General features: G+C 43.1%; 1 protein-coding gene across 9 annotated transcripts in view; it reads right to left on the reverse strand.

Annotated features, from left to right (window-relative positions):
- ACIN1 (apoptotic chromatin condensation inducer 1) overlaps window positions 1-24,892 on the reverse strand; it is a 34,985-nt gene that overhangs the window by 5,208 nt on the left and 4,885 nt on the right. For 8 of the 9 annotated variants that reach the window (XM_072837901.1, XM_072837900.1, XM_072837898.1 and 5 more), the window contains 6 exons: window positions 16,488-16,576; window positions 13,571-14,830; window positions 12,682-12,897; window positions 12,064-12,179; window positions 4,242-4,383; window positions 658-700 (listed from right to left, as the gene is read on the reverse strand). In XM_072837901.1, the coding sequence (XP_072694002.1) occupies window positions 658-700; window positions 4,242-4,383; window positions 12,064-12,179; window positions 12,682-12,897; window positions 13,571-14,830; window positions 16,488-16,576 (1,866 nt within the window). Of the gene's footprint in view, window positions 1-657; window positions 701-4,241; window positions 4,384-6,152; window positions 6,309-12,063; window positions 12,180-12,681; window positions 12,898-13,570; window positions 14,831-16,487; window positions 16,577-24,892 lie in introns of those variants that run through there. The other variant, XM_072837905.1, reaches the window with a different exon arrangement.

Consider the following 24,892-nt stretch of genomic DNA (forward strand, 5'->3'; position numbering starts at 1 on the left):
GGATGGGTAGGTAACTAGGGTGGTGAGTAGTTTAAACTTTTAGTGGTAGAAATAACTAAACTGCCAGGGAAGAAGGACTGAGGAGGACACAGGAATGCAGAAAAACAAGACTATGTGACACTGGTATCCAAGTAAAGTTAATTTAAGATCGTGACATGATCTGATTATGTTTTAGGCTCATTTCCACACTACGACTTCATATTAAGTTACAGAGATCTGTTATGCTTCTATTTAGAGCTCTTCATTGGGAAAATGTTACTGTTTGAGGTGTGAACATTCTCATTTCCTTAGACACTCCTTCAGAATAAAGGATGTACTGATAAACACTATAGAGGAGTCCCTCAAACTCACTGCTGGTTCTGAGGGTTCAGATATTTGAAAGAGGAAACACATGTAGGGCTACATAGGAAATGGTGAGATATCTCACAGTGTTATTAGTTAAGAAAGAAATGTGACCTGGGAAAAATGACAGGGATTGCCTGTCACTGAATTTCAAAATGGAACCCTACATATGCCAAGATGATATACATTTGCTGGGTGGAGGGAATGGGGTTGGAAGGGGTGACCCAAGAAGGCCCCTGAGAGAACAGGAATCTATTTCTCTATGAACTTTTATGGTACTCTTGACCTTTATTAGGTATTTGGGGCTAGACTTACAGACAACGGAGATCTTCCTCTTGAATGATTTGGGCATCGAGCTCTGTATAGAGAAGAAAAGGGGGGGGGGGAAGAGAAAGAGACACACCCCACAGAGAGGGGGGAAGGAGGTTAGATGGGGCAGTCTTAGCACAGGCTCCAAAGACAGAGAGAGAGAGAGAGAGAGAAAGAGAGAGAGACACAGAGACAGACAGAGACCAAAACAGAAGCGGCAAACGGCAAAAACGAAGCAGAATCAATGCAAGTTAGAGAAAAAAATAAAATCAAACATCACAGCAGGGAAAAGTCATCTAGTCCATACCACACCTGTGTATTAGCTTAACCAGAAATAAGCTGGAAGGGGAATTCAGGAGCCTCCCAGCCCTTTAAAGGCATTGGTCATGCCCTCTTCCACTGTCTATGGGCCAAGAGAATGCCAAGCCAACAAGATATGCCCAGAACTGGGTCATCTAGCCCTCCCAGGTCTCCTTGAGAACTCTCAGAAAACACGAGGAAACAAGGAAAACCAACTTTGGGATGATCACTGCAACAAAGTAAGCCTCCTCCTTTTCTCAAATGTCCAGCCTGACATCCACTGACAGTGGCTTTGAGTCACTTGGACAGCAGCAAGTTAGGACTGTCCACACTCCTACATGGCAGCATTAGATCCAGCGGAGATGAGGCTCCTAAGCCAACTGCCAGCAGAAAAGAATTTAAAAGTGCCTTTGATAAAAGAAGGTCTTTTTTGAGGGGGCAGACTGCCCCCTGGGGAGCCTCCGACTTTCCAACCACTGTACAGAGCTCTAGCAAAGAGCCTTACTGTTTCCTCTCTGACCAGGGCTTAAGCCTTAGGGGCTCTGCCAAGGACCAGAAACTCCCAAACCTGCCTTTGAGCAAGTTTCTGCCCCACTCAGTGGGAGAAAGACTATGGACAGAGCAAAAAGAGGGAGAGAGAGAAAAAGGGGATTAGTGCATTTTTAGATTTCAATGCTTATTTCTGGAAAAACTAAGACCTACCACCCTTCTAAAGGGTAGGGCAGGACCCTCTAGATGGAATTCCCTTTCCCCATCCAGCCCCCAGCCCCGTTTGTGTCATCTAACCAAGTCTCCTTGGTCTCCGTTAAGGGCCAGCCTGACCCTTAGCCGGGCCACTCTCGATGGGTAAGTTAGTGAGGGAAAAAGGAAAAAAAAAAAAGAAAAAAAAAAAAAAGACAAAAAAAAGAAAAAGAAAGAAAAAGAAAAAAAAAAGGAAAAAGGTCTTAATTAAAACAGGAAAAACATGAACCAAATAAATAAATAAATCCAATAAAGAAATCAGAAAAATAAAGAGAAAATAATCAAAATAAAGATTAAATAAAAGGAAGAAGAAAATAAAGAAGAAAATAACTAGGAATATGACAAATGTTCCAGGTACCATCTCACACCTGGGATCTTCAGTTCAGCCAATCGCACCTCACTGTGTACTGTATCTAGTCAACCGCCGGTCCAATCAGAATGAGCCCTCCCTGCTAGGCGCTGTGCAATTGGTGGGGGGTTGGGTTGGCAAAAAAGGTGGGCGCACGGCGTGGTGGTCAGCACGGCACTGCCAGAGTCCTCCCAGGGGCGCAGGGGGGGCGGGAGGAAAACGTGTGGGGGGACGCTGCCCAGTTTCCATGATGTCAAGACAGTTCACTGGCGGTGGCCAGGCTCAGCGAGGGGTACAGGGGGAAAAGGGGCAGAGACATCAGTCCCAGCCCTGTAGGGGCATCATCTTGCAGTCCCTGATGAGATGGCCTGTGAGTAGCAGGAATGGTCCTGGCCTTCTATTGTGAGAGGCAGGCAGGACCCTATGTCCACCAGTGGTAAGATCCAGCAATACCACCACCCAATACTTGGAATCCAGGTGATGACTCCAGAGTCCCTTTCTCCTCTGCCTGTAAATGGGGAGGGGCTCCTCTCACCGAGTGGGATCATGGAGCCTCTGATGAAGGCAGCCTGGGGGTAGTAGGTGGAGAGCCCCAGGACCTGGCACACATTCAGCAGCAAGGTCAGAATACTTTTCTTCTGAGAGTTGTGTGTGGCATCTCCTCAGGGACTCCAGCTGAGACAGTGGTTCCAGTCAGGTGGATGGATGACCCCTGCCTCCAGGGATGGAGGAGAAGTTGGAGCAACCAACATGCTGCCCTTCACCATGGACAACAGGGACCAAAGGAAAGTCCATCTGATGAGCAAGTGGTGAAACATGGCTGGGCTGCCATCAGCATTAAATCCCTGGGCTCAAACCCTAGACTTCTCTGCAGGGTTCCTAGTCGTCACAGATTAAGCCGAGAGCCTCCACTTGGTATTTTACAGCATGGCACTGTGATCACAAGCATTGACTCTTTAGGAGGTCTTGGTGCCCTAGATGGGGATCCCAACAGTCTGTAGCAAACAAGGCAACCCACAGTCCTCAAAAGGGTAAGGGCATGTGGGCAGGCGCCCCAGCACTGACACAAGCTCTTCTTGGGGTGTCCCAAATAGGGAGATGATGCAAGTCCACCCCTTTCCAAATGCTTTTTGCTTTCTCAATACAACAAGTCTCTCCAGAACAGTGCTCTTCTTGGCCCCCTGACGTAAGCAAGGCAGGGAGGCAAAAGGGGGCCCATCACAGGATCCCATATACATGCCCCCCTCTGGCCAAGACACCGGGATAGCAGACTCGGCTCTGATTGGGCAGCTCAGTAGCAGCGGGTGGGTCCAGAGGAAGAGGCGGCATCAGCGATTGGCCAGTTGGGCAGGGTTATATTTTACGGGCGGATTACCGTACATGAGGTACTTGGACAAAGTTTTACGGGGAAGAAGGACCTTGTAATAAATAATATTCTGCACATCAAATCACTTTCACCGGCCCCCACCCCCGCAACACACACCAAAGAAAGGCTACACACACGACAGTCCCTCCCATCCTGTTACCCCACTCCCAAACCCAGCTAATTCTTTCTCTATTACTTTAAGAGCCAAGAAGACTTCGCTGGCTCCGATGGGGGGAGCCCCCTGAATTGGGTGCAGGATACAAGATAATATATATGCCAAAAAAAAGGACGTAAGAGGGGCCCGAGATATGGAGAAGGAGCCTTTGGGATCATCACCCCAAGCGCTGGCTTAAGTAGCTACAGCTCTGCAATATGACCACTAGAGGGCAGAGGAGGAACAAAAATTCCTCAGTGCGGCTGGTCAGCTCAGAACCACCAAAGCCCACTAGATGGCGCTGAGTTCCCACAGGCTTTTAAAAAGGAGGGAAAGCTTAACAGTTACCACACAGGGAGAAGCAGCTTGAGAGGGGAAAGCCGGGCCTGGGTCTTGGATAAAGGGCCATTAACGGACTTTTCCTTTAGTTACAAACTTCCCAGAGTCTGGACTGCACTACTTCCCCAACAAAGAAAGGGGAACAAATGAGCCCTGTCCCCATCACAAGGGGGTCCCTTGCTAAACCAGCGAATTCTCCCTTGGCCCTACCCTGATCCAAGTCAGCCTAGTCCCTTCTTTAAGCTATCCCACGGTGTAAGAGGGATCACCAAAGTGGTGTCTACTCTCTCCCCTAGGTCCACTCCTGCCCACCCACTCCAACAGGTGGCTTGGAAATTTACCTCTTTCTTCTCCTCATCTTCAGCACTGCCCTCTGGGCGGTCATCATTGCTGACTTGGTCTGCAATAGGCACGGGGGGTTCTGGAACCTCATTTTCAGGTCTGTTTTCACTTGTGTCCATGGTCACTTCCTCCTTCTCCTCACTGATAGTATGGGGAGAGGTAGGGAGGGAAGGGCAGGAAAGAACCAAGGGGAAGAGAGAGCAAGACATTAGGTTTTGGGTCAGGAAACCCCCATGCCTCATCACTTGGGTGGGTTTGGGAGGGTTGCTTTTCAGATGAGACTAGAGACCTGGCCCCCACAGGAAAAGTAGGAAAACAGTTTTCCTTGGGAAAATAGCACAGATCTTAGCAACCGCATCCATCCACTGCCCAGATGGGATAAAGCTGTGACATGTGGGGTCAGGACTCCCAACTGTTTTTAGGTAATTCACCAGAGTACTCTTACATGGAAAGGAAAAACGTACCACTCTAAACACAGTCCCTCAAAAGTGACTGTGATTTGCCCACAACCCTGTAGCCTCCCTATCCCCTGGCCACAGGCATCTTTAACAAAATTGCATGAGAAATTACAGGAAGCCTGATTGCTTAAGACGAGAAAGAATGGCCGTGGCAAGTGATCCCAACCTTGTGTTTATAATCAACTGCTTAATAAGGCCTACTGACCTACAGGATCTGGAAGCAACAGGAATGGAGAAATTGTGGGGCGGAGGAGGGGCAGGGACAGTAGGGCTGTTGAAGGTTCAAAATTCAATGAGGACCCTCTCAACCAAAAGGAAAAACTACAACTGCTGGAGTTTGAAAGCTCAGAGAAGAATCAGGCCACTTTTACCTGCTCAGAGGTGTAGGAATTGTTCTTACATTCGGCTTTCACCCAGTTTCTCCCATTCCCTCATTCCAACTTCCAAGAGATAAAGAGAGCAGGCCTCCCAGTCAGGACACACCCTCCAGCCCACCTTACATCCCCTCCACCAACTACAAATACTGAATCCTCCCACCCCCACTCTGAATCACACAAGTTAGCTTCCATTTCAGGCAACGAATCCCTGAGATTCACTTGAGATAAACTATTCATCTCCTTTTTCTGTCTTCATCCCTAACTTCTATCTCTACTCTCACTCCCACTACCACCCAAACAGTGGGAGGGAAAAAAAATCAAATTAAGATAATCAGGGGCCTAAGACCCAGGGGAGGGGAAACCAAGCCTCCCCACGTTGATCACCACCACTAGAAAATTCAGCATTCCCAACAGGCTGACTGACACTCAGAGGTCAGAACAGCCTCCCCGAGAGGCAGGGAGGGATGCACGGGAAGGGGGAGGGGAAAATCGGAACTGTGCCCCCAGCTAATCGGCCCCCACAGAAACACGCGATTCAACTGCCTAAATGGAAAGAAAAGACTTATCTAAAAAATACCTATTTCCCACACGGAGAGGGCAAGTTGGGCCAATTAGAAATCAGGCAGGAAGGACAAAGGGGAAAGCAGAATGACTGAAAACAAACCAAAACGAAAGACGGAATGAAAGCCATGGGGAAGAGAAGGAAGATGAGGTAGGTAGAGCGGTGGGGAAAAGGGATACATGGAAATGTGAAGCTCTCACCCTTCTTTGCTTTCTGATAACATGATTTTTTTTCTCCCCCTGGAAGTGCTGTTTATCCCTTTCTGGAATGGAAGAAATAATAAAAACCAAACAAAAAAATCCTAAAAAAACAAAAAAAAACCAAAAAAAAACCCCACAACACCTTCCTTGTCCCAATAGCCCACCACCTCCTCCCCAGCCACCCGATCCAGAGAGAGAAAATCGAGATGCAGCAACTGGGGATCCAAAAAATGGTAAATGGAAGGGGAGGTGGTGGCGGTGAGGGGAGGCTAAAATAGATCTGGCTTTTAAGAGATAAGCGTTAAGTCCTCACGGCAAACCCCGAGTTCGGCTGGATTGGTCTCTCTGGAGAAGGAGGAGGAAGAGGGCCAGGCTGCTGGTAGTGGCTGGCTCTATTGTATTGGCGGAGCGGCAGCGATCAGCCGGAGACATGCAGGGGAGCCATCTTGCCACTTACCCAGCAGCCCGTGTGTGCGGATGGGGGAGGGCCCTGCTGCAGCAGGGGAGGGGAAAAGAGAAGAGGGAGGGCGCTGAGTGAGCAAGGTTCTTATCCTCTGGCAGGCCACAGGGAGCTCACTGCTGGCTCAATAGGCCTGGCCTTTTTCCTTCTTTTCTCAGGTTACAACAGCCACTGAGGCCTAAGCCCGCAGGGAGAGGGTGCGCTCTCCTTGTCCCAGGGGCGGGGGAGGGGGCTGGGTGGAGAGGACATACAAAGTTACAGCTGCTTGCTTCCAAGAGTCCAGAGAATAGAAAGAAGGGAAACAGCAGAGCTGGGAGTGAAAAATGATTAAAGAAGGAAGACAACAAAGCCAAAGTTGAAAGAGACACAGAATGGACGGCCATGAGCAATTTTTTATGTGCCCACCTCCCTCTATCCTAGAAGCCAGTCAGCTGCTCATGCGGGGAGGTGGGATGAGAACTGGCACTATCCAATCACTACAGCAGCTAGCTGGCTGCTCACCCCCAAGCAATGACCACGTGTTATTACTCCAACCTGTCCTTTCTCCAGGGATGGCGGGAGGAGAGCAGAGCAGAGTTCCTTTTTGAATTACCAGCAGAGAGGGGGAGAGGTGTCTCTGAAGAGATGACAGACAACTTTGTTTCACAGTCTTTAATAAGGTCACCCTGCTCCAGGGTCCACTGGAGCCAGAAAGGAAAAGGATAAACAGAGCAAGGGGACCTTGGTAGCTGAAGCATGAAGGCCACTTCTTGGAGCAAGGGCTCCAAGGTGGGGGCTCCAAAGCAGACAAGCAGCTGAAGTGAGAGCTGTTACACATGGCTGGGGGTTGGGGGAGGTCTGCTGGGCCCAAAGTGTTTGGGAACTAAACGGAAATTATTAATCATGGGTATTTTCACCAGACTAAATGTGAAATATGAAGCTGACTCTTAACCATTAAAAAAAAAAGCCCTCAGCAGATGCTCAAAAACTCCTTTGTTGACTGCAAAGGTGCTCCTTTTGCACCCCAGTTTGTGGCAGCAGAGGTCTAAAGCTAAGACAAGCTCCTGGGTCTTTAATCAAAAGCTTGGTATTATCCCATTTGTAATACCAGAGCTTTCAGCCAGGAATAAAATTGCCTCCCCACTGAAATCTTGTACATGCCAATTACATGTTAAAGTGGTCATGTTTACACGTTACTCTAAAAGCTCCCTTTCAAAAAAAAAAATAAAAAGTTTTTATTTTTAACTATTTTTTGAAGTTCTCAAAATAAAAAAATAATAATAAAAGCTCCCTTTCATTTGTGGTCCATCTGCTAAGACAGAGCTCTGCAGTCAAACTGGCTATGGCCCAATCATGGCCCAACAGTGCTCCTATATAAATTCTGACACTGGGCAAGTCTCTCTGGTCTTCTCTGTATATCTATTACTTTATCTGTAAAGTGGGAATCAAAACAATACCGATCTCATGGAACAATGTGATAAGGCTTTGCCTTTAAGAGTTTGGCTTGGACAACACTCCAAGTCACGATAAGGATATGCATAAACACATGTACATTTAATAGACCATTATCTCATTGATACCACTTAGGGAGGTTTCTTAAAGAGTAGACTGAGCTTTCTCTGATGTGAAGGCATCAGTAGTTGGTCTAACAGGTTTTCAGCAAGGGCCTCATCACTTTGTATAATAACCGCTGGATAACTTGCCTCTCACCTCCACCTTGCAGGATTCCTCAAGGTCAGGGACTACGTGCCCTACCTAGTCCCTGGCCCACGGCCTAACACAAAGAAATGCTCAGTAAATATTTCTCAATTAGGCCATCATTGTGTGGACCAAGTGGACACTGTAATAATTGCTTGCTGAACTAAAAGTTTTCTTCTTTTTAAAAGTAAGCTCTATACCTGATGTGGGGTTTGAACTCATGACCCCAAGATCAAGAGTTGCATGCTCTACCAAGCCAGAAAGGAGCCCCAAAGTTTTTTTTTTTTCCAAAGTTTTCTTAAAATTCTTTTTAGATGGAGTCCCTACAGAGGATATTACCTTTTAACATCCTCAAATAAATGTTCCCTGCCCATCAATTGTCCTAAAATAGTTTCAGCTGCCAAATATGCCTCTCCAGAAGTAGCTTCCTTAGAGGAACAATTTCTCTTTCACTGGAAATTCTTTTTCAAGAATAGGAATTTTACCACATTATCCATAGCTTTAGGACACACTGAGTTTGTGCCATCTATTTCCCTACGAACAATTCTGTGGAATCCAGGATTCCTTTTTTTTTTTTAAAAGATTTATTTATTTATTTATTTATTTATGATAGACATAGAGAGACGGGGGGGGGGGGGGGGGGAGAGACACAGGAGGAGGGGGAAGCAGGCTCCATGCCAGGAGCCTGACGTGGGACTTGATCCTGGGACTCCAGGATCGCACCCTGGGCCAAAGGCAGGCACTAAACTGCTGAGCCACCCAGGGATCCCCAATCCAGGATTCCTAAGACTTTATTTTCATAAGAAAAAGAGGAATCCTTAAAATTGCCCTGGAAAGGGACTCAATCTATTTGTAGGACCAGTCCCAAAGCCTTGTTAGCTACTTGTCAGAGCCCCATGAAGCTTTTCTTTGCAGCCCTTTTAAAACAAAAGGCATCCATCCTGGCATCTCCTTTCCCACACTTAAGTTCTTGCACAAATATTTCTGTATCTTTGAAAAAATTGTGAAATTGCATGGGGACTTGAGGGTGGGAGATATCTATCCATAACTGAACAGCACACAAAGCATTTGTAGCTCAGGAGAAAAGGACAAAACTACTTGGAGACTAACAACATCACATTATAGTTCATATCTAAATAAAAATCAGAGAAACTAATAGAAAAGAAAATTTCTACAGGCATGTATGTTTTATGTTTGAACTTTAGTTATTATAGAAAATTCATGAGGATGAGCTGAGGATCTGATACGGAATAGTGGGATATGACAAGCAGTGAGACTTAAATATAGAATATTTGCAGGGGTATACTAGTTCTAAGATGACCAAGGACAATATGATTTGGGGAGTATGATCTTAAATTCCAATTTCTCAGTAAACAAACGCTATTGATGATAATAAATTCTACTTTTAAAAATGATGCATCATTTGGCATATTGGCACTGTTAAGTCCTCTAGAGAGTAACCATTACATTGTCACACTGGCTTAAAGGACTATTTCCTTCCTCATACTCAGGCAAAAGGACAATAAGCATAAGCCAAAAGCCCAAAGTTACTATTGCCTGCGAGAGTTGGATACTCAGGAAGGTTGTATTTAGAAAAACTCAGGTTTGAATTAACTACTGCTGGATAATACAGTTGCTCACATAAAAGTTCTTTTCTTCCCCCCTCTATTTTTTTTTTAAACATAAAAACAGAGTAGCATTATTTTCTGCTGTATGAGGACACTTTTGTTATATCCACAGTGGACAGAAGACTGGGTTTTAGAACATGCTCAATTGAAACAAGACTGAGGGCTCACAAATTCCTGCTCCAACCAATGATGAGATACCTTACCTCATAAATTTAGAATTCCTCAGGGCACAATCAGAATCAGAAAGGATTTAACAAAGCACAGAAAAAGTTAAGCAATCTCTTCCAGGTGCTGACAGGTCTTTGAAATCTTTTTTTTTTTTAAACACTTTACTGAATCAACAGGGCCTAGCTCTGTGTCTTGTTGAGACAGACAGGAAAACCAAGGTTAAGCTACAAATAGTCATTTCCATTTAATTGGCCAGGGGCTCCAGAGGTCACCAGGCTGAAAACTAGGACTCTAGAGGGGTGAAAGACTAGGAGTGTTGTAAATCAGATGCAGTAGGGCCTTGAGAAATGTAGGCGAAGTTCTCAAAGATTCATTTACCAGATCCTGTGTCATAATAGCCTATGAGTTTAGGCTTTGGGGCATGTCTTTTTATTAGGCTGCTGAACAGGCCATCTGGAAGCCAGGCAGAGGGAAAGTAGGTAAAGGCGATGTGTGTGAGCTACTCCTGAGCTCAGATTGCATTTCTCATCTATAGGCTGCTCCACTGAAGCTTGCCTAGGCAACAATGGACAGTCTCAGTATTAGCCCAAGGTGTCACTTGCCTATCATCTTGTTGGAATAAATATGACTAGATTACCTCGGTCATAAAATGGAAGATCAAAGGCACGCTTATGTGGGGAGAAAAACTCTGTACATGACTCCAGGCTTCATTTGTCCTGGACTTGCATGCTAAAAAGTCCAGAAATAAAGATGTTTCAAAATAGCATCAAGTGCTGTTTTGCTGCCAGGATCTCATAGACCAAGTAAATTTTAGGGTAAGAAAAACCTTTTTAGAAAATTACTTGCTTCTTAAAGTGTATAAGAGGCAGTTTCTCAGGCCCAATTAGTAGTAGGTTGTCAACACCTACTTCAAAACTGCCATTATACAAAGGATATGTACCCCCTTGGGATGGGTTAGGAGAGGGCAGGTATTATCTCTGGTTGCTGGATATGGAAGGCAAGGTGTCACCCCATTTCCTCATCGATGGTGTAGTTGGGGAATCCTGAACACTTTCCAGAATCCGCTGGGTTTTCACTTTATGGTCCTAGAAGAAAAACCCCCTTCCAAAGGATAATGTACCCATCCCAAAGGGGAAATAACAAAAACTTTTCAAAGGAAGTATAGTGAACTTTTGACTTTCAAACCAAAAAAATAACAGCCACAAGATGGCAGCAGAGGCAAGACCATTAGAATAGACAAGGCAAGGGTATGTCCCAAGGCGAAAGCTACATAGATAGTAAGAAGAATAAAACTAGTATTAAAGTCAAAAAGAAATGAGATAATAAATGTCACCTGCCCACCACCCTCGAAAATCAGAGGAAAGATAGTCTGAAGCTCTCAGAAGAGTGTAAATTATTAGACTTTTACATAAAGGGAAAAATCATACTGGCAGGATTAGTGTTAAAATGACATAAAACCAACAACTTTAGGTCAACTGTCTACACTGGATGTTCATTAAAGCAGTACAGGATTCTTGATGACTAAAGTAAGCAATTGTATTTCTGCAATGTTTTGCTTTTCATTTCCCATAGCACTCTGAAGCCAGGAACTTGGGTTCAATGGCTTTTTAACTCAATAGTACCTAGCTCAAAATAATGCATGAATGATATACCTGTTCTTACCTATATTTTTCTAGAATTAAATATAAGGAACAAAAAGCTCACATTAATTATGAAAATGGTAAAAATCAAACCAAGGGCCTTAGGGGTCCAAAAACAAACTTCTGACTTGATTGATACATGCTTCATATTTTGCTGTATATCCAATAAGAACTAAGATAGACTGTGCTTAATAAAAAGACAGCTAACAACTAGGGAAAACAAAAATCAAACACAACACTCTCCTGTGTCTTTCTTGGTAGATTCTTGGTATGCTTTATTAAACTGTTCCCAGACTCAGATATAGCTAGTAAATGTGAGTTATGAGTTAAGATGCCTCGAGTCAACTCCCTTACACTGTCTTGAGTTTGGAAAACAAAGCCTCCGCTACCTGCTCCTTAAAGGAACTATTTTGGTCAGATGACCAATTGGGTTTCCTTATGCTCTAACCACCACTTTTCAGACTACCTTAAAAATTCTGGTGGCAGCTCTCAACAGAACCACTGAAGCCTAGCCTCTGTCCAGATAAAGCTCTGCCTTTATATTTTAGAAGGAAACGAGGACTACTTAGTCAAAGAACCCCAGGGAGCAAAGAACTATTTATTCCATATTCCCAGTTCCTTGTTATACCCCAGTTGAGAGAGAGTACTTACACAGTGTGATGAATCCTTTCTGATTCTGGTAGGTGAGCAGTCTGGGTCTCTGAGGTTTGGGGCTGTGTGGCAGCTGGTGGCTCTGCCTCTTCAGCTTCACACTTCTTTGGGCTCCCCTGTCAGGACAAACATAGCAAAATGCCCATAGCAACATACTTAAATCTGCTTGGTTTTTTTCTTTAACCTGGAGCTGGTAAGGCAGAGCAGGACTTACACAGTAGTAGTTCCACACTTTGCCCTATATATCTTTGTTATTCTAGTTTAGAAAGTGGAATAGAATGATGCTTAAAGAATTTCTATGCCAACAATTATTTTATTAGAATTCTTTTCTTGAGAAAACTGAGAAAAGTCTTCCTCTGGGGCGGAAAAAAAGGAGACATTCTGTGGAAGTGACCCTGGGAGCCCTGGAGATAAGAACCCTGCTGCCTAGCCTCATACAGAGCTTTCATCAACCAGAGAGTTGGAACTGAGTTCAGTGGAACCTTACAGGTATCCCCAACCATCTACCTTTCCAATGAACCTTATCTAGACTGACCTTTCAGTTTTATAACTAAGACAAAAAAGGAAAATCATGCCTAATCCTCCATCTCCTCCTAGGGAGGGGACATAATAGCCTACCCGCTCAGGTTGTAACCTCTGGGTCACATGCTTTTCAGCTGGCTCAGGTTGGCTCAAACGTCTCACTTGGATAGAGGATGAGGTGGAAGTCCTCTCCTTTGGCTCAAGGACCTGCAGTTGTGGCACAGGTGGAGTTGCAACCTCCTGCCCAGAAGAGGGATCTTTGGTTTCAGTGTAGCTGGTGCTGCTGTCCCTGGAGATTCCAGGGCTCAGAGACTAAAGAAATGAAGCACATAAGGCAAATTATTTTATATGGTATATATTCAATATGTCACCGAGTTTCCCAATTCCACTGGACCCTTCTGTCCCTATGTTTATTCCTGTTTGAGTCCGTGACCTCCTTGACTTCCTAGATTGTTGGCAAATTATTATTATTATTATTATTTTTTTTTATTTATGATAGTCACAGAGAGAGAGAGGGAGGCAGAGACACAGGCTGAGGGAGAAGCAGGCTCCATGCAGGGAGCCCGACGCGGGATTGGATCCCGGGTCTCCAGGATCGCGCCCCGGGCCAAAGGCAGGCGCTAAACCGCTGCGCCACCCAGGGATCGATTGTTGGCAAATTATTAAGTCTCAACTAGATACTGGGTTACTAGGATACACACATAAAAAGGCATGTCCATATCCTCAAGTTTATAGTCTACTGAGGGAGATAGGTAAATGATTCAACTTTAGAATCAAAGAGACTCAAAAAAATGAAAAAGGACTCTATGTAGGGATCAAGGAATTAAAAATTAGAGTCAGAAATAATGGGAACATAATCACTGACCTGGGGAATAAAAGGAAGCTTTTCCCATTCCTGCCAGAAATTATAATAGGTTCTCCTGGGGTTGAAAAACACTGGAATACAGACAAAACATCAATGCACCCAGGATTCTCCCACACTTACTTTTCTGCTGTTGCTTGAAGCTGAACGAGAACGGGAACGGGAACGGGAACGTGACCTAGACTCTGATGTTGATCGGGAGCCCATCTCAGATCTACCACGAGGGTTGGTATGAGTACGTGCCCGAGATACATCTCTCTGCTTGGATCTTAGAGATGAGTGAGACTGAGAGCCTGAGCTGTCCGGAGAGCGAGATCTTGATCTAGAACTGGAGGATGAAGAGGAGGATCGGCTTGAGGATGAGTCAGCTGACTGTTTCAATCTGTGGCTTGGGAGAAGAGTATGAGAAGCCCTTCTACCTTCCTTCTGTTCCAGAGACAGCTGTTTCAGAGATTCCTCGGTGATCCCTTTGGCTGGTGCTAATTCCTCAATTTTAAAAGGGAATGGTTGAACATATTTTTCGGACTCAGTTTCAAGACCCTTCTGGGTTGAGCATTCAGCTAGTGTGCTTTTCTGAACTAGAGGCAGGACACTCTCCTCTGACACTTTCTCTGCTAGAGATTCTGCTTTGGTGTCTGCAGGACTTGACAAAGGAGACAGGCGTCCCACCAACTGAACAGTATGTGGAGATATTAATAGCTCCCTGGCCTCACCATCTGTATTAGGAGGAGATAGCTGAGTGAGGACAGGGGGAGCTGGGCCTTCCATGGGCTCTATTTCTTCTTCAGTCTGGAGTTGTGTATTAGGTGGTGGAGAAGATGCTTCCTTGATAAGTAAAGGCGGAGGAGTTTCCTCTTCACCGACATTTTGCTCTGGTTGTAGCACAAGAGGAGCCTTCTCCAGATCTTCAGTCAGTCGAGGAGGGGAAGGGGACTTTGATTTTTCCTCCAAGCCTTTTGAAGTTTTTGTTTGTTTTTCTTCTTCAAGGGAAGAAACTGTTTTCATCTCTTTTTCCTGCTGATATCTGGCCACATGACTTCTTCTCGCTTCTTCCTGGGACCTTGTAACTCTTCCTCCTCTCTCTAGCTCCTCCTGTTCCGGGGATCTTATGCTTTGGTGTCTCTCATCTATCACCTCCTCTGGTTTTACTCTGGGCATCTCTTCCCCCTCTTCTGCTTCCTTAAACTGTTTCAGGACAGGTGCATCCCTAGATTTTTGTCCCTCCTCTTCCTCTTCCTCTTCTTCCTCTTCCTCCTCCTCCTCTTCTTCTTCCTCTGTTTTCAAATTTCGATCTGCTCTGACCCTCAGATTTCTGGAAGGTGTTTCTTGATCCTCTTCCTCCTCGGTCACCTGGCTACACTCAGAGAGTTTAGCTGCTCTTGCCTGAAAGAAAAGATATACAATGGTTCCAAGTATATTTGCTCTCCATCAACACAGGAAAAAAAAGTATCTCAGAAGATACACACAGAAAGGAGAAACTCAATGATACAGGCTTGCATCCATACAAACAAGTGTGACAGTAAACAAGCATGACTTGTCAAGCTGTTATGGGAATCAATATAGAGTACAAAAGGAATACAATTTATGAAACTGCTACTAGTTCATTTTCTAGTTTCAAACTTTAAAAATAAATACACACTGAACATCTAGAAAGTAGCAAGGGAAGGGGATGGGGGAACTGATTATCATCACTTAATATAATTATCTTTTATCACTTGGGTATATTGACTTTTTTCCCCATCATTTCTTTTCATAGTCATAACCACACCACAGATACACTTTTGTGTTCTGTTCACTTAACACTGTATCATATGGCTTTAAAGTTTATTTATTTATTTATTTATTGAGAGAGAGAGAGAGGCAGAGACATAGGCAGAGACATAGGCAGAGGGAGAAGTAGGTTCCATGCAGGGAGCCTGATATGGGACTCGATTCTGGGACTCCCAGATCATGACCTGAACCAAAGGCAGATGCGCGACTGCTGAGCCACCCAGGTGTCCCTGGCTTTAAAGTTCTAATTGAGTAATTTTATCTTTTCTAATAATGTACTTTAGAAATACAGCCCAGCCTGTTAACTTTCATAAGTTTTAGTTTTCATATATTTGCTTAAAAACCTGAACAGACCTAATTAGAAAACAAAAAAACAACTCTTTTTGTCTGGGCTGCTCATATGCCATCTAAACTGAGGAAGACCTCGGCCACCTGAGCCACGGCTACATTGGCAAGTCCCTGGAAACACCCAGGAGGCCAATGCTGGTGGCATGCATCACCATGGGATCAACTTTGACAAATATCACCTAGGTTACCTTGGTAATGAGGCATTACCACTTAAGAGAAGCCAGAGCTTCTGCCCATCTGTCAACCCCAACACACTGTGGACTTTAGTTAGTGAGCAGACACGGGTAAATACTGCCAAAAACAAGACTGGAGCTGCTCCTATCAGTGACATGGTGCAGTCAGGCTATGACAAAGTTTTGAAGAAGGGAAACCTCCCCAAACAGCCTGTCATGAGGTCACTGTTCAGTAGAAAAGCTGAGAAGATGAAGGGTGGGGGGAGACTTGCATCCTACTAGCTTGAAGCCAAGTAGAGGGAGGTTCATTAAATGCTAACAAGTGCTTTTCAAAAAAACACAAACAAAAATAAACAAAATCACCGCTCCTCCCAATAACACACAAAAAAGTGAGATAAAGAGGAGAAAGAAGAAAATTACAGGGGAACCTAGGTGGATCAGTCTGTTAAGCGTCTGCCTTTGGCTCAGGTCATGATCCAGGGTCCTAGGATCAAGCCCCCAATTGGGCTCCCTGCTCAATGGGGAGCCTGCTTCTCCCTCTCCCTCTGCTCCTCCTTCTGCTTGTGCACTCCCTAATAAATAATCTAAAAAAAAAAAAAAAAAAAAGACAGAGAGAGAGAGAGAGAGAGAGAGAGAGAGAGAGAGAAGTACAGAAATCTAGAGACACCAACTCTGAAAAAGTGATGGAAGGAGATATACAAAGCAGTACCCAGAGAGGTGACAGAAGCTTTAACAGGTATCTGAGTTACCTGTCTGACCCTGGATGATCGTCTTTCTCCTTTCCTTGGTTTATCATCATCAGATTCACCTTTCTCTTCAGAAATAGAGGAGCTTTTTCCTATCAAATGAAAGAAAATCAAGTCAGATTCATGGTGTAAACATTCATTTGAAGACGCTTTCTAAAATTCAATTATAGCATATGAGTTGGTCAATATGTATCTATATTCATTTCTTTAAATTCTACGCAGAATACTATATAAAGTTCTAAGAGGGGTGTGTGCCTGGGTGGTTCAGTTGGTTAAGCAGCCAATTCTTGGCTTAGGCTCAGATCATGATCTCAGGGTTCTGGGACTGAGCCCTGAGTTGGACTCTGCAGTCAGTGGGGAGTTGGCTTGAGGATGTTCTCTCTCTCCTTCTCCTTCTGCCCCTCTCCCTGTTCACATGCACTTGTTTTCCAAAAAAATTAATAAATCTTAAAAAAAAAAGTTCTAAGGGTCTTATTGATTATTCCTACTGTGATGTCTGGAATATTTTCAATATCCCAAAGACAATTCACATATTAGACATAACTCAAATAACTGTAAAATAACTACTAGGGGCTTCAAACTGTTTAGCAGGGATGCACAAATACAAAACACGCTTATTTCTACAAAATGTTTTGTCACTATTTTTCTGGATTGCCTATTGCTACCACTAGTTTGTTTTTTTTAAGATTTATTTATTTATTCATAGAGACACAAAGAGAGAGAGAGAGGCAGAGACCCAGGCAGAGGGAGAAGCAGGCTCCATGCAGAGAGCCCGACGCAGGACTCGATCCAGGGTCTCCAGGATCACGCCCTGGGCTGCAGGAGGCACTAAACTGCTGCACCAAAAGGGCTGCCCGCTACCACTAGTTTTGAACAAAATATAATGATTAACAGACCAGTTTGTAAAATAATCTCATGAAGTAAGTACTTACATGAATTGTTTTCGGGCCCTAATATTCCTAGAAATTATTTCAAGCCACTGGACAGGGCTTCAGAAATGGGCCCTTTCAATTACTGTTTTATTTATTTAGTTTTGTTTTAAAGACTTTTATTTACTTAATTGACAGAGAGAGTGAGAGAGTACAAGCAGGGAAAGAGTACAACACAGGCAGAGGGAGAAACAGACTCCCGCAAAGCAGGGAGCCCGATGTGGGGCTTGATCTCAGGGCCCCGGGATCATGACATAAGCTAAAGGCAGACGTTTAACTGACTGAGCCAGGTACCCAGGTACCCCTTAATTATGTTTTATATAAAGTGCTCAAGGTGGGATTCTTTTTGAAAGGAAAAATAAGTTCAAGAAAGCTTGAAAACCACCAATCTAGGTCATTTCAAATAATAACTCCATGTAAAACTAGAAAGAAAATTTTGTTCACATTCCATAAGAAAAGGTGATTGTGCATAAATCACTTAAAAAATTTGGGCCCAGGGACGCCTGGGCTCAGCGGTTGAGCACCTGCCTTCGGCCCAGGGTGTGATCCTGGAGACCCAGAATCGAGTCCCTGCATGGAGCCTGCTTCTCCCTGTGTTGTGTCTCTGCCTCTCTCTCTGGGTGTCTCTCATGAATAAAAAAAAGAAAAAAAAAAAATTGGGGCCCAGGCGCCTGGATGGCTCAGTCAGTTGAGTGTCTGCCTTGGGCTCAGGTCATCATCCCAGGGCCCTGGGATTGACTGAGCCCCATGTCAGGCTCCACGCTCAGTGGGGAGCCCACTGCTCCCTCTGCTGTTCCCCCGCTTATGTATGAGTGCCCTTGCTCTCTTTCAAATAAAAATAAAACCTTAAAAAAACCAAAAAACTGGGGTCTTGGGACACTTGGGTGGCTCAGTCAGTTAAGTATCCAACTCTTGATTTTGGCTCAGGTCTTGATATCAGGGTTGTGAGATCGAGCCATGCACTGGGCTCTGCACTCAATATGGAGCCTGCTTGAGATTCTCTCTTCCTCCCTCTCCCCATCCCCATTCTCATGCAAGTGTGCTCTCTCTCTAAAACACCCCCCCACACACACACACACAGACACAACCAAATTTGGGTCTCAATGTCTTGACCAAGGAAAAGGCAGAGATGGACTGAAAGATTTCTGAGTTTCCTACCAGTATTAAAATATTACAAAGAATAGGAATGCAAATATTGATGAGAACCAGTTTAGAAAACAGCCTAAAGGGCAGCCCCAATGGCACAGCGGTTTAGCGCTGCCTGCAGCCCGGGGTGTGATCCTGGAGTCCTGGGATCGCGTCCCACGTTGGGCTACCTGCATGGAGCCTGCTTCTCCCTCTGCCTGTGTCTCTGCCAATCTCTCTCTCTCTCTCTCTCTGTCTCAATAAATAAATAAAATCTAAATATATATATATTAAAAAAAAAAGGAAGAGAAAAAAGAAAACAGCCTGAATATGATTATATTCCAGATACTTAACTCAGATTGGGCTCAATTTTAATATAGTACAAAAGGCTTTAATGATCCACAAAACCCAGTCCTATACTAAATCAGTGCAAATAAAATAGAGGTGTGAGCTCTAACCCAAGGTCTTAATTCTATATCCCAGCAATTTAAAATGAACTTGTCTTTGCTTCTGTAAGTAAAAGAAAAAAACATAAAATGAACTAAGACACTGCACATATTCTATAAAACTTGACTCAATGATCACTTCACTAATAGGATCTCTAAAAATATGCCATTTCATATCTTAGTGAATAATGACTTGCATTATGGATGTGTGTACAGGATCTATGGTTAGGACATATACTGGCAGGCCAGATTCTCTAGCAAATACTGAGGGATAATCTTAGAAGTTAATAATGTGGTGATAGTAATAATCAATAATAATATCATAATTAAATAAGTGGAATAGGTTAAACTACAAGATGAGTAAAACTGAAAGAAAATTGTTTTCCATTAATTTTAGATAAAGCTCCTATACAAATATAAAATAAAGAAGTTATTTTTGTAGTTTAACTAAATAGGAGAAAAAGGTATAGGCTGGGGTGGGGGAGAGGGCAGGACAACAGGCAGAGCATCAAGGATTTTTACAACAGTGAAAATACCCTACATGACACTGGAATTATTACATATTATACAACTATCCAAACCCACAAAATGTACAACTCAACAGTGAACCCTAGGGTAAACTATACATCTTGGGTGATTATGACTTGTCAACACAGACTCTTCAATTTTAAGAAATGTATCACAATAGTGGGGGATATTGATAATGGGAGAGGCTGTGCAGGTGCGGGAGTAGAAAGCATATAGAAAATCTCTGTACCTTCCTCTGGCTCCCTTAGTTGGTAGAACATGTGACTATTGATCTCAGGGCTGTGAGTTCACACCCCATGTTGGGTATAGAGATTATTTAAAAATAAAATCTTAAAAATAAGTCTTAAAATTATCCAGATGCTTAAGAATTAGAAAAGAAAAAGGAGAGGGGCACCAAGGTGGCTCAGCTGGTTAAGCACTGGATTCTTAATTTTGACTCAGGCCCTGACCTCAGGGTTGTGAGATGGAGCTTAGCCCTTCTTTGGGCTACATGCTGGGTGTGGAGCCTGCTAAAGATTTTCTCCCTCTCCTACTGCCTCTCCACATCCCCTAGCATACTCTCAAAAAAAAGTTAACCAGGTCAAAGGAATAATATAGATCTTAATGTTGCAGATATTTTAAACTTTACGTAGACAAAGAAAAGACGATGAAAATTATATAGCAAAGTATCAATTCAGGTTTTTTAGTTTGTAGGACTATGGATGATGCAAAAAATAGTTTTTTTCTAGTTTTTCCAAATTTTCTTTAATAAACACATACTACTTAAAAATTTTTTTTTTTACCTACTACTTTTTGTAATAAGAAAATAAATATTTTCAAAAGGATAAAATCCCATCCTCTGGAAGAAAAACATACTCTTCAAATCCTATGAAGAGCTAAAATTCATAGGTCTAGCTATCTCAAGTACTAGCTTTATCGATACAAGTTCTAAGAAACATTCTCTTCGTTTTCTTTTTAATCTAAAAACAGGAGTTATATGCACATATTTATTTTTTTATTTATTTATTTTTTTATGATAGTCACATAGAGAGAGAGAGAGAGAGGCAGAGACACAGGCAGAGGGAGAAGCAGGCTCCATGCACCGGGAGCCTGACGTGGGATTCGATCCCAGGTCTCCAGGATCGCGCCCTGGGCCAAAGGCAGGCGCCAAACCGCTGCGCCACCCAGGGATCCCTATATGCACATATTTAAAGTCATACTAAAGATGCTCTGTTGGGGATCCCTGGGTGGCTCAGCAGTTTTGCACCTGCCTTCGGCCCAGGGCGTGATCTTGGAGTCCATGATCCTGGAATCCCAGAGTCAAGTCCGACATCAGGCTCCCTGCATGGAACCTGCTTCTCTCTCTGCCTGTGTCTCTGTCTCTCATGAATAAATAAAATCTTAAAAAAAAAAATAGAATCTTAAAAAAATAAATAAAATAAAAATAAATAAAATCTTAAAAAAATAAAAAGATGCTGTGTGGTGATTAACAGCTTTCAGTAAGCACCTGTGTGCTCTGAATAAATAAATGTAATTAAGGGGTGGGAAAGACACGTTTTGTAAAGTTGGTCAGAGATAAATGTGCTAAAACAGGTCAAAGAGTTTTAGACGGGACACCTGGGTGGCTCAGTGGTTGAGGGTCTGCCTTTGGCTCAGGCTATGATCCTGGAGCCCCGGGATCAAGTCCCACATCAGGCTCCCTCGGATAGCCTGCTTCTCCCTCTGCCTGTGTCTCTGCCTCTCTCTCTCTCTCTGCGTCTCTCATGAATAAATAAAATCTATTTAAAAAACAAAAATCCTGGAACTTAAAAAAGTTTTAGAGTTATGATTTTAAAATTAGGTATGTAGGGATCCCTGGGTGGCGCAGGGGTTTGGCGCCTGCCTTTGGGCCAGGGCGCGATCCTGGAGACCCGGGATCGAATCCCACGCGGGCTCCCGGTGCATGGAGCCTGCTTCTCCCTCTGCCTGTGTCTCTGCCTCTCTCTCTCTGTGTGACTATCATAAATAAATAAAAATTTAAAAAAATATATTTAAAAAAATAAAATAAAGTAAAATTAGGTATGTACAAGCAAAGAGCCTCTTTTTCGACCTACTCAAAGCTAAGTGCTATTCTATTGGATCATAATGTTGTTTTGATGCTGTAAAACTGCAGTGATAGAATTCTAGATGATTACTTCTCTGGAAGCACTTAAGTAATAAGTCACCAATGAGATGTAGGCTGTTCAGTAAGTTTTGGTCATGACTGTTTTGCAAAAAAATGGCGCCTGGAGGGGACCCTCAGACGTAAAAACAGGAAATTAGTAAGCAATACAAAATATAAAGAAGAAAAAACAAGATAAAAGAGAACGAGGACTCACTTTCTAGCTCCCTGTATAGAACTGACATGATGCATACAAGCTTCTGGGAAAGGGGACATCTATTATGGGCACATAGTCACCTAAGTATCTTAAGCCAGATGTTAATATGTGCAGAAACTGAGTATGTTTAGCAAAGGGTAGAGCCAATGCAATTAAAAAATGTATTTCAGGAGTTAAAAAGCAAGGGTAAATGTAGATTCAAAAGTCAGAAGCCTTCAGGCTGCTAGACAATAAAGTGAAGAATGTTTATAAGAGCCATATAGCAAAGTAGTTTCTTCATTATGAAAAACAAATCCTAGGGCAGGATTTGTAGGACCCAAGTAAGGTAGCTAGAGATAACAGCAAAGCCTGTGGACAAAGGGAATCTGGGTATCTGGGTATGAATAAGAAGCAGGAATTAGGAGAATGGAGATCTGGCAATGACGCCAAACCTAAATCTGACTCATGTTAGCTGAGTAACTTACCTAGCATTTCTCTAGAATCTCAGCTTCCAAATTTAATATGAGAAAAACGAATGAGGACTATATGCCCTATAAGCAAAAGGCTGGTTAAGATTCCCTGGAGCTATACCTTTGTTAAAGAAGCGGTATCCTGATATCCATTTTTTTTTTAAGATTTTATTTATTTATTCATGAGAGACAGAGAGAGAGAGAGGCAGAGACACAGGCAGAGGGAGCAGCGGGCTCCATGTAGGGAGCCCCACGTGGGACTTGATCCCAGGTCTCCAAGATCACGCCCTCGGCTGAAGGCGGAGCTAAACCGCAGAGCCACCTGGGCTGCCCTGATATCCATTTTTAAATGTCTATTTTCCTAGATTGGGACTCTTTTTGAAATAATTAACTTATAGCAATAAGGATTTTAGTACACCCAATCATGATCTAGAGGCAAACTCAGACAACTCTGACTATGGAAGGTGGATAGTGTCTCCCAAAACCCTAGAAAATTCTAAAGAAAGTAGTGAAGAGAGTAGTCAAGAAGAGCCAGGAAGGATGTTAAAAACCAATTCTTGGGGATCCCTGGGTGGCTCAGCGGTTTAGCGCCTGCCTTTGGCCCAGGGTGCGATCCTGGAGTCCCGGGATTGAGTCCCACATCGGGCTCCCGGTGCATGGAGCCTGCTTCTCCCTCTGCCTGTGTCTTTTCCTCTCTCTCTGTCTTTCTCTCTTTCTGTGTCTCTCATGAATAAATAAATAAAATCTTAAAAAAAAAAATCTTATTAAAGAGAGAACCCCCAAAACATCCAAATAAGTTGGGATCCCGATAGTTTACTGGCCTACTAACAAACTAACACTGCACATCTTAAAAGAACCTAATTTTCTGGGCAAACTCCAGGCATTGCAACTGATCCAACTAAACACCACTAGAACTCCCAACCATCACTCCATTTAGGACCTTGACCAAATTTTGTACCACATCTATGAGATTCACATTCTAGCCAAGATCAGAGGTAAGAGAGTTTACGGCAGAGAGTACACAGAAGAACACAAATGGAATTGTTAGCTGTACTCTACAATTTACTACATTCATCTCATATTTTTTGCTTCTCTCTTTCCTCCTCTTTTACTGTCTCCCCCACCCCCTTCATTAATTACCACCATAGGAAAAGTCTGGTTGATGATAAAAAACATTGAAGGGACTGGTTATCCTTTAAATCTTTGCTTTTGAAACCTTATTTCTTTTTTTATTTTTTAATTTTTTTTTATTTTTAAAGATTTATTTTTATTTATTTATGATAGACACAGAGAGAGAGAGAGAGAGAGAGAGAGAGAGAGGGGCAGAGACACAGGCAGAGGGAGAAACAGGCTCCATGCTGGGAGCCCGATGCGGGACTCGATCCCGGACTCCAGGATCATGCGCTGGGCCAAAGGCTGGCGCAAAACCGCTGAGCCACCCAGGGATCCCCTGAAACCTTATTTCTATTTCAGGATCCATTTCTCATTTTCATTTCAAATTACATTTAGAACTGAAAGAGAACTTTTTTTTTGAGAGGCTTATTTAAGAGAGTTGCTTATCAAATCATGCTCCTATCAAGTATTTTCAATGGTTTCCCCCTTAAAATAAAAAATTTCATATTCATTCTTGATATTCAAAACCCTTTGCAATATTAATCCAATGTACCTTTAAAAAAAAGATTTATTTATTTACTTACTTACTTATTTATTTATTTAATTTATTTATGACAGACATAGAGAGAGAGAGAGAGAGGGGGGCAGAGACACAGGCAGAGGGAGAAGCAGGCTCCATGCCGGAAGCCTGATGCAGGACTCGATCCCGGGAATCCAGGACCACGCCCTGGACCAAAGGCAGGTGCCAAACTGCTGAGCCACCCAGAGATCCCCTTATTCTATTATTTTTATGGTCTATGTGTTTGCACTATTTATATGTCGCTTTAAAACACACCATCTTCAGAGGCACCTGCGTTGGCTCAGGTCATGATCCTAGGGTCCTGGGATCAAGTCCCACCCACATCAGCCTCCCCATAGGGAGCCTCCTTCTCCCTCTGCCTATGTCTCTCACAAATAAATTTTAAAAATCTTAAATAAACAAACAAACAAATAAATAAATAAAACAAAACACATCACCTTCAGTTGTTGGCTTTATGTGCAATTATCTTCTCTCTCCCAAAAAGATTTTACAATGCGCTAACTCCCCATATACTCTAGCATGGAGATACGTAGTACTTGAGGAAAAACAGATCTCTAAAATAACTTATTATTCTTCTACCATTAAGTATTTTCTAAAAATCTATGTTCAAATTCTATATTAATTAGACGAGTTAGTTACTTCTACACATTCTAAAAAATATTAGATACGATTACCTTATGACCACTAACATTAATAGATATTCAAAATACTTTTACTGTACACATTGATTTAACATATCTACCTACCATTCACATCTTATATACATGTTCTCCTAAAAGTATACCGTCTTAGGTATTTTTTTTTTTTTCCTTAGGTAGTTTAGAAGATAAAAGCTGCATTTACAGATTTTTGCTTGAGATACTAAACTGGGTGCTTAATTTTTATGTGAAAAAGCTAATTTT

Source organism: Canis lupus, chromosome 9 (assembly GCF_048164855.1).
Source record: "Canis lupus baileyi chromosome 9, mCanLup2.hap1, whole genome shotgun sequence".
Taxonomy (NCBI): domain Eukaryota; kingdom Metazoa; phylum Chordata; class Mammalia; order Carnivora; family Canidae; genus Canis; species Canis lupus.